At 38.2% G+C, this 14,040-nt stretch overlaps 1 protein-coding gene across 26 annotated transcripts in view; it reads right to left on the minus strand.

Annotated features, from left to right (window-relative positions):
* BBX (BBX high mobility group box domain containing) overlaps positions 1-14,040 on the minus strand; it is a 279,480-nt gene that overhangs the window by 85,845 nt on the left and 179,595 nt on the right. For all 26 annotated transcript variants that reach the window (XM_067738986.1, XM_067738990.1, XM_067738974.1 and 23 more), the window contains 2 exons: positions 12,397-12,567; positions 6,404-6,646 (listed from right to left, as the gene is read on the minus strand). In XM_067738986.1, the coding sequence (XP_067595087.1) occupies positions 6,404-6,646; positions 12,397-12,558 (405 nt within the window). In that variant the 5' untranslated portion in view covers positions 12,559-12,567. The remainder of the gene's footprint in view (positions 1-6,403; positions 6,647-12,396; positions 12,568-14,040) is intronic.

Raw genomic sequence — 14,040 nt, forward strand, 5'->3', positions numbered from 1 at the left:
TATCAAAAAGTCCAGGAGTATTTCTAGCTATTATTACATTCTAGATCTTCTCAACAGAGTGAAAGAGAATGATAACCCTGGTGAGGTCCAGTAATAAGGGACCCTGGGAATATCTATACAAATAAAGAGAGCTGATTCTGGTGCAAATATGTGAAATATCACCATGATAAAAAAAAAATCTACCAGAATTATGAAGGAGAGATTACAAAGGAATTATCTGATTTTTAAAGAGCTATAACACACTTTTAAATCTTAGAACTCTGCAGGGGGCTAAGTGAATCCCTAGCATAACAAATTTTGAGACAGCTAATGAATTTTGAGACAGCTGTACCTTTTCACATTGGCAGGCAGAAATCACATTATACAGGGTGGAAGAGGAGAGGAAGATATTTGAGAAGTGGCATTAATTTGTACTTCCTTAGTTTTAGGAAATTTCCCTCACAAAACTTTAAAACTTCTCATTTAGATCTGAATTATTCTTACTAGATATTTTAATAGGAAGAAAATTAATCAGACTTTTATATGACAGAACATTGAGTTAAGTTTACAGTCCAACAGAACAAAAATATTTCAAATTATACATTAACCTATAAAACTTTCATGTTAAAGCCACTCCAGTAAAAACTATACACTTCAAAAAGTGACTTGAATAAGTGACCAGGGAATTGTTTGGTTCTCTTGTAGGAAAGTCATAAAGGAAAAACTGAGTTGGCTACATATACAGTTGCCTAAATTGCCTATAAGGATTGCTGTGGCAACGGCAGTTCATTTCAACATACGAAGTTTTTTAAAGGACAATTTTACTCCCTAATTTGGGTAAGGAGAAAGTCAGTTTAATCAGTTAGCACTATTTAAAAAGTACCAAAAATTTCAGAATTTCTTTTAAAATGTAATTTTGGTACATTTTAAAAGGTAGATAGGGATCTGGGTAAGAAAACTATCTACACTTCTGAAAATGTATGAATAGATAATTCATGTTAACTAATTTGAATTGTAAAATGTTTTCTTTAAAAAATATGTTCGCTTAGCTTTAGTAATTTCCTTAAACACTTTAAACCTTTTCTTTAAAAAATAGTTTATGACATGAATTTGCAATATTTCAAACGATACAAAAGTTAATTTTTACCTACATCCCTTTGAATGACCACAAATTCCAAAGTAATCAAGATTTACTGTAGGATATTGGCGTATTAGGTCCCTGAATCAATCCAAATATTAACATCTGAAACCAATACCAAAAATTAGTTTTAAGAGACTCAGTTTAAATTCTCAGTGTCACTCACTATGAGGTCTATTTTTTTTATCACTAGCTATGGGGTCTTTATAAAGTCCCTATAATTTTATTTGATTTGAATATTTAAATGGTAGTGTTTACTAACAATGGATTGATGTTTCTGAAATCAAGTAGTTAGCCCACTTAATGGAACACCTATTTTGTTAGGGATTATTAATCACATTGGACAGTATCTGCCAAGTTGGGCAAATGATGCATTTTAGTTTTGTTGATTCTTGTGTTTCAAAGACTAATTTTGTATTTCAGTAGCACTTCAGCGTGTTAACAGGCCCTAATAAAAACAGTAAAAGATTACTAGGTAAAGAAGTAACAAATACAAACAAACATAAGTTTGCTTATCAGGAACAACTAACGTTTGTATAGCATTTTAAACTTCAGACCATGCCTGTGCACACAATGCCTTATTTGCATCTTACCTCGACCCTGTGAGGGCAGGCATCTTTATTGCCATTTATAGATGTGGAAACTCAGAAAGGTCTGAGAATGGAGAAGGCCAAGTATGAGAACCCAAGCTCTACTACTATTAATTTGCTGCCCTGGATAAGTCACTTAAGTCCTCTGGGCCACAGTGTCCTCATCCTTAGCTTTCGGAAAATAACATCTAACTCATGGGATTGTTCTTAGGATTAAATGAGTCAAATGTTTATAATGGAATCCTGGGCAGAATAAAGCAATACTCAAAACTTGATATTATTATTTCAAAAATAAACACTTGAATATTTTTTATAGTAAGAAAGTCCTGACATCTGGAACACAGGAATGGGAAAGGTCTCAGAAACAAAAAGTACTGGGAAACATGAAGCCCAAATCTTTGGTTTCACTACCCACCTCCCCGCAAAGTGCCGGGGCCCCTAATTAAGTGATACTCAGAAAACCCCACACAGAGTAAAGTCATTTCATTAGAGGCAGTCCAAAGCGGCTGACAGAAGAAAGAAATGTCAATTGACAGCTGAGGGTGGACCGAAAAGAAAGACTCATGGAAAAGCAAAGAGGAAATTCAAAAGAACAAAAGGGCTAAGAATCATTTAATATACAGATAAAAATATGACTGTAACTCAATTGTTCACAAAAGTCTCACCAAGTTACAGATTATAAAATTATTCTTGTAGAGAAACAATGGGTTGAAATTTTGAAAAAATTTAACAGGCATTCTGAAATTTTTAAGTAAGGAAGTATTTAAACAAAATATTACATAAAATTTCCGGGATAAATATATAAAATAAGAGTGTTTAAAGAAACAGCAAAGTTTCATCTACCTAGAAATCACTTTTGTGTAACACTTGTTTCTCCAGAATGTGGAGATAAATGAGCTGCTGCTCTAGCTTAGTAGTATGAAAGATGCCACAACATTCTTGTAAAAATACAAATTCTGTTAAGCATGATGTGATAATTAACAAAAACTGTTCAGAGTAATACATGAGAAAATGACGGTAAATCTTCTTTGGAGAAGAATACATTTCCGATGAAATCAAAGCAAGGGAATGAATATGTTAATTTTATCTCGAAGAAACATGGAGGAAGAACTGATCACTAAAGACCCCATGGAGATTTGTGGTGATAATCTCTCCTAGACTACTGACGACAACAGATACCAACATTTACGAAAGGCTATTACGGTTTCCCTTCAAGCTGTATTTTATTGAATTTAATTCCACAGCTTTTTATTGACATACAGCTGAACTTCCAACTTTTCAGGCCAGTCTCCCAAGATTTTTTGCCTTTATATCATCGTTTCCTGTTACTCTGATACAAATACCCCAGGCTTGGGGTAAAACTTTCTTGTTCTTGAAATTGTTCTCACTTTTCCATATCTGCTCTTATCCTTGCCTTTCTTCTAAATCCTGTACCAAAGCCTATGCCAAATTCTATCAACTTCATAAAGCCTTTTCTGAAATATCCCCAACCTGACCCCAACCTCTGCACAGGCAGACTCCTCCCGTAAGACCCACGACATGTTATTGTTACCATTTTTGACTGACTTACTCAAATCTCTAGTCTCTCAGCTGTCTAAAGTGAGCAGTATATACTACAAGGATGCTAGAGTCAAATAGGCAAGAGTATCCCAGGCTCCACCAATGTAGAGGTGGTCAAGATACGAACTCCAAAGAGCCTTAGATCCCTGCTCTGAAGAATGGGATAACTGACTTTACATGTTTGTGCTTAGGTAAAACATCCAGTCTGGAATGAACCAATTAATAAATGCATGCATTCTGCCTTATGCCTCAGATCCTACAAAAACCAAAGGAGGGGGTATTATAAAGGTCACTCAAAATTGCCTTAACTTTCCAGGTCCTCCCCTCTCCTTTGCACTGACTCTGCTCTACCTGAAGGACAACATATGTGATCCTCTACATTGACTGTCCATTAATTAACTATGACTATTAGTTTAAGTGACATGTGGAAGTTTCCAGCAATATCTTAGTCAAAAATGCAGGCTTATATTCATATATTTGTAAGGGAAAATGATAAAAGGAAAAATAATATTGTTTCTGGGTCTCCTAACAGGCAGTTGAAGAAGCTAGAGCCTGTGAATGTCCACAACACTGCACCATCGTGCACACTGCCGAATTTAAGAAAAGAACCCAGGTTATATCCTTAGGACAGTATTTTTTAAATTACTTATAACTAATTATTGCTCTAATGAGATTCATCAGAGAATATGAAACCCTCATTCAACCATTTTTTCAACAATGCCAATCAGTACTGGGAAATAATTCAAGAAACCGAAAACAAATCCCAAAACAGGTATGTCCTCTTACCAGATGCACAAATAGAAAATAATCAAAAAGCAAGGGAAGAGTCAGAGAAAGTTTTAACAGGTTAAAAAAAACCCATCTCTTCAAAGTTGTATTAATTATTACTTTAAGAATATATTTTAAAAACAAGAAGAGAATGGAAAAAATTAAGTACTTCTCATTCAATTGGTAATGACAGAATAGATATTGGTGAACATCACATAACTATTTACACTCACATGCAAACTAAGCTGCAAGACTATGTCTTGTTCCTAATAGAGAACACATTTTAAATTGGGGGTTTAAAATTAAAAGGTTACACTATAAAAATTGTTTTAAAAATGACTGCCTGGAGAGAGGGGACCTTGAGGAACTGAGACCATATTTATCACAAACAATCGTTAAGACCCGGTACATTGAAGCCACCCAATAAGTTTTTGTTGATTGAACTGACATTTCAATTAAGGCTGCAATATTAACACAAAAAGCACCAGCACAATTACCTGCACTTTAACGTAATTTCAAAACCATTTGATCAATAAGTTGAAACAAGTATCACTTATGCCTAGAAACCAATTGTATAAAGGATTTTCAAAGCAACTGAACCTTCCACACTTGGTACTAGAAGTGAGACAATATTTCATAAGAGCAACAAGGCAAGTTGTGAGATGGAAGATCCAGTTATGGTCTCTACTTGAAGTAGTTTGCAGTGGGGGGGCACCTTATCAGATTTAGATTTCATTACTCACCACAATGGCAAATACTGTGAAGCTAATTAAGTAATTAGTAAAGGAATTCCTGTATGAAAATAATGCTTCCTCCTCTTAAAAATGGCCGCCTATTTGGTTTGTAAAGTAGCAGTATTTAAGAAAAAGCAAACAGTATAGTGAGACAGGTTGCATGTTATCCAGAAACAGTAATCCAAAAACAAACTCAAGAGCTTAATTATAGGAAGTTTGTGCAGTTCCCTATGAGGGTTCAGATAATTGTTTGTTTTATCATATAAGCATGACTATGAAAGGATCTAAAGCTATCTAATAGGAAAATTTTACTGTTAATTACTGTTATGCTCGTGAAAATGTCCTGCAACATTTAAAATCATGTAGGTTACTGGAATTGATTTTAAATTTTCTAGATGCTCTACATAGTCAAAATCCTGTCTTTAACAATACAGTTAATTCCTGAAGCCTTATGTAATCGTTAATTACATAGCAACTATGCTAATCATTTACTCTGGATTCAAATTTCCCTGAACATTGCATAAGAAATTTTTATGTTCCATCTTAGCTTGTTAAAAAACTCAATAAAACCACAGCAGTTGAAAGAACTGTTTTTCTACATACTGAGATATCTAATAAAATGTCTCACTTGAAACTCTGTATTTGTCCCCTGCTGGTTCATCTTTCCATAGAACTTAACCAAATGTTTGCGTGGCTAGGAATCAAGATTATTTGCAAGTTGCAACGCTCAAGAAACAGTTAGAATTACTCCTTTCAAGTTTAACCACAATGATATTGCTTTGCTTTCCCCTTACTTGCTAAATCCACTAGACAATACATTTTAAATGCATAATGAACTCACATTCATTTAAGATTATTTTAGGAACAGACTAGAATACAATTTTTCAAGAAATTTACTCACATTTTGGAATTAATGCCCCACCTCTCTGAATAGCCTTCCTGCATAGAAATACTTCTCCCCAACTATTGCCTACACAGTGTTTACATGCATGCACACATCACAGTACATCCTGTTCCACTGCCATTCATTCATTTACTGGTTTTAAATATTCATGCTGCACAACCTACAGAAACAAGTCAAGGCAAATCTCTTGACAATTGCGTTTATTGCAAAATCAAAAAGTATTAGCGCTGGAAGGGATACAAATTTTGCTCTAACTTTCTCATTCTAAAAACATATTTTAAAAAAAGAAAAGAAAAGAAAAGCTGAGACCCAGAGATTGACTTAGATATGGTTACAAAGCTATTCAGCATCAGAACTAGATTAATATTGTCATCTTTACTATGGGCATTCTCTGACAGCAGAAGCGGGTTCCTAGAAATACTAAAAACAAAAACCATTCATAATAAATAAAATCACCTTCATAAAAATCAATCCCCCACATCAATCAGTGGAATATATACAATGCGAAAAAACTTCTTGGTAATAGGTTACTTTTGGCACCTCACCAGTATTTGCAAGGTGGACTTGGAACTCAGGAATAGGAACAAAGCTTGTATGTCTTTACATAACACTTGATTCAAGGATTCACCTTCATGCTGCTAGACCTTTAGCACGGACTCCAAATTTACTGACTGGGGGTTACAGGATTGGTTGCTCACGGTCACCATAAAACCTCGTCACTGTAACCTACCTCCTTGGCCATGTCTGTGTATTTCTGCTTCTCCTTTGGATCAAGAACAGCCCACCAATCAGCTAGTATCTTGGTAGCACCTCGGTTATCAAGCCTGGGGTGTTCCTGACGTACAAGGGAGCGATGACGTTTGCAAAATAAGAGAAATGCATTCATTGGTCTCCGGGCTCGCTGTTCTGGTGATTCATCATCTTCAGTTTCACCGACATCTTGCTCTAGACCATCGGCCCCAAGAAGTTGAACCTATTAGCAATAAAACAAAAGCCAAATGTTTAACACATCCTGGATAACTTTGCTTTAGCAATTAGTCTTGGTTTTCAAATTGTATTTTTCCTTAGCTCCACTTAAACAACTTACAAATTGGGGGGAAAAAATGATTTTTTAAAAGTCATCAACCACTGTTTGTGGTTGGTAACCAACTTAAGATGTTTTCTTTTGCTTAGTTTCTACAGCAACCTGTGCATGTCTGTACTACAGCATATATCACATTGTTGTTATAATTGCTTACATTTTTTTCTCACTAACAGTGAGCTCTTTGAGGACAAAAGCTCTCTTATTTTCCTCATACACAGTGTATAGCTTAATGTCTGGTCTAACATTAGTATTTAACTATTGAATGAAGGATTCAACCCATTCTGTGATATATGGGTCTCAAGATTAACAACAATATCCACATAAGACACATGAGCATTAGTTCTGTCTTTCTACTCTTTGGAATGTGCTATTGTACAACTAATAATATGAAAATGTTTAACATGAAAGTAGATAAAAATCTAATACAGACTACTTAATGTTTTTGTGCATATCACAAGTGGAGCCTCCTAGTGTAAAAATCAAAACAGACCTCTAACATTATTTGAAGGAAGAGCTACATAGTAAATTTTCAAGCTTGTAGATATCACACTTTCTTGTCCACTGAAATTCAATGGTGATAGGGCTTAAACTTTCAAAATCTGTTTTGAATCCTCCCTTTTCTTAAACATTTCATTGAAGGTCTTCAAGGACTTCTGCAAAGCTCTGATCCTCTCCATCTGTGTAATTCTCATTGCCACTGCCCTAGTACCACTCTTGCCCATGGCCTTGTCTTCCTGCTTTCAATCTCTTACAATACTTCCTGCGCATGGCTGCAGGTTACATTTCTTAAAGCACATTTCTGATCACAGAATCTCAGAATATAACAGGATTGTTAAGTATCTTCTAAGGCTAAAATATGACAGTGCAACCAAGAACAGAAGTCCAGTATGCTTACTAAAACCATTTCTTTGCATTTTTTTTTTGTTTGTTTGTTTTTTTTAACCGGTATACGGGCCTCTCACTGTTGTGGCCTCTCCTGTTGCGGAGCAGAGGCTCCGGACGCGCAGGCTCAGCAGCCATGGCTCACGGGTCCAGCCGCTCCGCGGCATGTGGGATCTTCCTGGACTGGGGCGCGAACCCGTGTCCCCTGCATCGGCAGGCGGACTCTCAACCACTGCGCCACCAGGGAAGCCCCTAAAACCATTTCTTTACTTGCTGCTTCACAGTTAAAATCAAGAAGGATCGAGGTAGTTGTTAGACTGCATTACACAGTAGGGCAGTAGTTCTTAAACATGAGTGGGCACTGGAATCCCTGGAGGTCTTGTTAAAACACAGATTGTTAAGTCCCACTCCCAGAGCTTCTGATTCTGTAGGTCTGGAGTGGGCCTTGAGAATGTGTATTTCTAACAAGTTGCCAGGTTATGCTGATGCTGCTAGCCTGGGGATCACACTTCGAGAACTACTACTAGAAGGCAACCACGTTCTCTTATAGCGTGTTTATTGGGCAACTGTTACAGACGCTCTAGGACAAATCACTAGCTTCATCCAATTAGATGGTTTTTAAAAGTCTTTTAAGTTTAAATTAAGTATTGCACATGCATTTAATTAACCATCAATTATCTTCAAACACAAATAGTACAGAACAATCATGAAGTCATAGCTACTTGATTTGGAAATACATTAGGGATTATTACTGGGGGTGAAGGATACAGATTTATCTTCCTCATTATGTGTACAATCACTAAAAATGATTTGAGTTTTCAAGGAATATTTATTTAGCATTCTGAAACTAAGAAGCTACAGAAAAAGATCGGGCATAAAAAAATGTATTACGTAGGTTGAGGAAGTAATTATAGTTTCCCTTCAGAAAAGAATAACTTTTGATTCAGTTACTAAATTGTAAAACTCAAGTCAAGAGCTGAGATAAATAAGACAAATCCTGGCCCAAGGAGCTCACTGTTTGGGGAGAGGAGAAAGATATATAAGCAAATAAATTAAAAAGCAGGATGATGACTGCAACAATGAACCAGTGCAGTAATGAAGCACTAGCAGATGGGTAGGAGAACAGGCAAGTCTCCCTAGAAAAGGTGTGGTCTGGGCTAACTTTTGAAAGATGAATCAGAGCGTGTAGGGTAGTCAATGGGGAGTCATGGGGAACTAATAGAGATTAAAGCTCAATAGTTCAGACACTTATATGCAGCTCAATAGTACCAGTATATAAAAGATTAGAACAGGAATCTAAGGTTACAGAAGAAGGTATGGGCCACTTCATGAAGAATGTGCTCTGTCGTGTTAAAAAAAAAAAAGATTAAAAAAATGTGCATTTAACCCTGTAAATGAGTGGCTTCAGACTGCATGGATCAATAAAAACCCTTGGGAGGGGACCAACAGAGATTACCAACTTTTTGTTTTGTCAAGTACGAACATTAAAAAAAAATTTTAACTACTATCTAATATTATAACTGTTTCATTACATTAACTAATCAAAAAGTAAGTAAACAAATCAATAAATGTATGATATATAAATTAAATTAAAACGAAAAGGTATCTGGACCTATTTTTCTTTCACCAGAGGCCAAGTAACACTGCAACAAATCAACACTAGCACTGGACCAGGATATGGAAACCACAGCTGGATGCAATGAAGAGCCATGAGTGGTTTTAAGCAGGGGAAAGACATTGTTAGATCTGTATTTTGAGAGAACTCCTGTCATCAGTGTTGAGCATGAATTACAGTAGCAAAACTAGAGTCAAACAAAACTAGAGGAACAAGTTAAAAGTTTATTTCAGCTGTCCATGCGAGAATGGAGACAGGGCTGAATCAAGGCAGTAATCACGAGAATGGAGAACTGAAAACAGAAACAATATTCACTAATGAGGTAGGACCAAGAGTGATTGGTGTCTAACTGGATGTAAAGGTTGAAAAAGGAAGAAGAGTGTTTCCAACTTTGGCAGCAAGATTCCTTCATACACAACAGAGAACACTTTTTCTCAAATGAGAGAAGTTAGATCTGGTGGCAGAATGTGAAGTGGCTCTTAGCAGAGAAGTCCCAGTTGGGATAATGAACTGATGTACCAATATAAAGAAGTAAGACCAAGGGTGCGGGTGAGATCTCTGAATGTGGACCAAAAAGAGAACAGGACTCGATGACTTCATTCTTTCACTTAATAACTATTTACTGGGCACCTGATATGGAGCAGGCACTGTTCTAGGTGATGCAGACAGAACAGTGAGCGTATAGACTCCCCATCCTCATGAAGATGAAGAGTAGCACAACTGGCCTGCCATTCTGGAAGGATCTCTCTGGCTGCTCTGTTGAGAACAGACTGTAGAACGGCAAGAGCAGAGGCAGAGAGAGAGGCAGAATACAATAATCTGCACTAGCATTGGTGGTGGCTTGGATCAAGGTAGCAGTAGTGACATTGCTAACAAGGGGTCAACTTGAGAACTATTTTGAAGGTATGGTTGAGAATTTACTGATGGATGGACAGATGTGAGACTTGAGCAAAAGAAAACAGACAAGGTTTCAGGTCTGACCAACTTGACAGCTGGAGTTGCCATTCACTGAGAAAGGAAAGATGTAGGAGGATGGGGTTTGCAGGAGAAAAGTGACAGCTTCATTTTGAACACATTCAAACTGAGATTCTGATTTGATACCTAAGTGGATATGTCAAGTAAACAGTCAGAAATACAAGTCCAGAGTTTAGAAGAAAGGTCCAGGGTAGAGACAGGAATTAAGATAAGAAGCCCAGAGAACATCAACATTTGAAGGTAGAATAATGGAGGGACATCAACTGGAAGGAACCAGAATGGTATAGTTGGGAAGTTAGGAATAGAAATGAGTGATTGCTGTCATGGAAACAGCAGACAGCTTCAAGGACCAAGTGATCAACAGGTGCAAATGTGTCAGAGAGATCAAACTAAGCATAAGCATAAACTTGGCAATTTCCTCATACAGGAAGAATAACACCATTTCTCTGAAAACGGAAAGGAAAAGATGGATAAGGAGTGAGATAAGAGTAAGATGAGTAAGTAGAGAAAGCTGAAGGAGTCATTTCTGGTGGCCTCTGTGAAAGAGAAGAAAAGTTCAACGGTGAGGAGACCATAAACAGTACCCAGAGAAGATGTCTGTGAAACAGGAAAAATGTTTATAATTCCTGCTGAGATGAGTGGAAGAGGGAGCTGACCCAAGCCTAGGACAAAAGACTGAACGGATATCGAAGGCCTGAAGAATAGTAAAAGCATGTTTATGAAATTTGTAGTGACACAAAATAAGTACTCATCTATTTTTTACTGATTGATTGATTGACTGATTGATGGCTGCGTTGGGTCTTCATTGCTGCGTGCGGGCTTTCTCTAGTTGCGGCGAGTGGGGGCTACTCTTCGTTGCGGTGCGCGGGCTTCTCACTGCAGTGGCTTCTCTTGTTGAGAAGCACGGGCTTTAGGCACGCGGATTTCAGTAGTTGTGGCATATGGGCTCTAGAGCACAGGCTCAGTAGCTGTGGTGCACGGGCTTAGCTGCTCCACAGCATGTGGGATCTTCCCAGACCAAGGCTCGAACCCGTGTCCCCTGCATTGGCAGGCGGATTCTTAACCACTGCACCACCAGGGAAGTCCAGTACTCATCTATTCTTCTACTGAGCATATAACTATTCAAAATCTACTCTGTGCCAGCCACCATTCTAGGCTTTGAGGAAGGAGAAGAGGACAGGAAGGGCAAGACCCTTGCTCTTACCGAGCTTATAGCCTAGTCTAGGAAGGCAGACATAAACAAGTGCACAGCTAAACACAAGGCATATAAGAAGAAGTGTGAGGGAGGAAATCCTCAGACGTGGAAGGCACACTGGGTGGGAGGGACACCTGAGATGATGGGGAGGTAGTCCTTGTGCTGAGACCTGAATGATGAAGAGGAGGAACCAGTCACGCCAAGATCTGAAGGGACGTGTGGCTTTCTAAAGTCAGCTGCATGGCTGTGTGGCTTTCTCGCAAGAGCCGGCTGCTCAAGTGTGAGACCAGAGGAGGGGACTAGGAGGAATGACTGAGCACAGAGGCACGGAGGGGTGACAGCAGCCAGATGCTCCGGAGGCCTCAGAAATGAGAACCTGAACAGCTCTGAACCTGCCTATGGTGGCAAGGCTAGGCTGGGAGGGAAGAAAGAGAGGCCAGGAGCAACAGGTGGGTGCAGGTAAGCACATGAAATTTTATGAACTCACTGCGTTTGAATATTGTCTGCAAATTATTAGTTAATTGACAGAAATACTATTTAAGAAGGATCTGGGGCTTCCCTGGTGGCGCAGTGGTTGAGAGTCTGCCTGCCGATGCAGGGGACACGGGTTCGTGCCCCGGTCCGGGAAGATCCCACATGCCGCGGAGCGGCTGGGCCCATGAGCCATGGCCGCTGAGCCTGCACGTCCGGAGCCTGTGCTCCGCAACGGGAGAGGCCACAACAGTGAGAGGCCCGCGTACCGCAAAAAAAAAAAAAAAGAAGGATCTGTTTCAGTTTAAACTACTACTACAGATACTTTAAGAGTCATCAACATTTGGAATAAAAATGTAGATTAAGTAGTTAACTAGGATTCAAGTTATACAGACAGACTCACTCTAGTAACGCCTCCTTTGCACCACACAGGTTCACTGCAGTTTCCAGAATGAATGGTCAAATAAACTTAAAACTTCTACAATAAAAGGAGGAAATTACCTTATCAATATCCTCCTCTTCGTCTTCCTCTTCTTCCTCTTCTGAAAAGTCAAGAAGTTTCTTTGCTAGCAATGGATGCCACTGAAGACACTTTCGTTTTGGTCGTTTTCCAGCCCCTTCTCCTTCTGCGGAATGATCTTTATTTCTATTACTGCCTTTCATTACTGTGACCTGTAGTAATGAAAAAAAGGAGAAACAGAGAAATGAAAGTAAATTTGATTAAAATTAGTTTATTTAGCTTCCTTAACTTTAACTGGATTATAGTTTTAATGATTAAAGTATCTACCAGCTTAGACATTTACTGGATTCAGTAAGAACTAAGTACATAATCAAACATTCATTTCAGCGGGTTAAATTGCTAATAAAATTTGCCTTTTATGAAATCTGCTTCCTTCCACTTCATAACTTCAGAACTCAAAACCCAAATAAAGTGTTAGGATGATTACAAGTTACTGCCACCTGTTCGTATTTACTCAAAATAGTGTTTCTCAAAGTTTTCCACCAGAGGAATGTGAAAGATGCCTCCCAGGGGAGCAAAGGTGCTCACAGAGGTGGGCCTCCCTACATTCTCCAACGACTCCTATTTTATCATAATTTACATGAATTTCACATTCTATACTATGATAAATATGAGTCTGAAGTATTATTAAGTAAAATGAATGCTTTATAAGAATCAAGTGTTTTAGATTTAAAATAAAAGTATTTCATAAGACGACACACATTTTTCAAAAACTAACTGTGCAGCCTCCAAGGATCCGGTCTACGCATGAATCACTTAGTGGGATGAGCACCTTTCTGCACCGGCCTGTGATACAACAAGTCACGAAGATCTTTGCATCTCCCTATTACATATGCCCTAGAGATACAACAAATCACAAAGATCTTTGCATCTCCCTATTACATATGCCCTAGAGAGCAACAAAGTTTTGCTCTCTAGGCTTTTTTCCCCTAAAAGACGATTGGCTGAAATAGCTAGGCTATAGTCAGGCTATGAATCTGACAATATCTTTCAGAAGCTGAAAATTCTAAATTATTTTTCAGTGAATATTTTTAAAAGTTTTTCTCAATGAAAGAAACTACGTATTTATATTATAAAGGTGAAAATAACAAAAAATGAGGTTTACCTTCTCCATCATGCCCAGTCCCACAGCCCAAAGGTAAATTATACACAGTTTCTTACATGCTTTCTCATAATTATTTAATATTTTTCATTCATTCATTTAAAGTAACATTAATATACAAATTACTCTTTATACATAGTCATGTGAAAATTGAAACAATACAGTTAAATGCCATCAACTTAAATGGTTCATGCTGACAATTACAAACGTAAATGCCATTGCCAAAATCACAGGGTGGTGGTCGTTTTGGTCAGTTTAAATCTGTATTGGTCCAAACACTTGCAAAGTACTTTTTTTTTCAATAAACTTTTTTTGTGGTACGCGGGTCTCTCACTGCTGTGGCCTCTCCCGTTGTGGAGCACAGGCTCCGGACGCGCAGGCTCAGCGGCCATGGCTCACAGGCCCAGCCACTCCGCGGCATGTGGGATCTTCCCAGACTGGGGCACAAACCCGTGTCCCCTGCATCGGCAGGCGGACTCTCAACCACTGAGCCACCAGGGAAGCCCTCTCAATAAACTTTTAA

This window comes from Pseudorca crassidens, chromosome 5 (assembly GCF_039906515.1).
Source record: "Pseudorca crassidens isolate mPseCra1 chromosome 5, mPseCra1.hap1, whole genome shotgun sequence".
Classification (NCBI taxonomy): Eukaryota; Metazoa; Chordata; class Mammalia; order Artiodactyla; family Delphinidae; genus Pseudorca; species Pseudorca crassidens.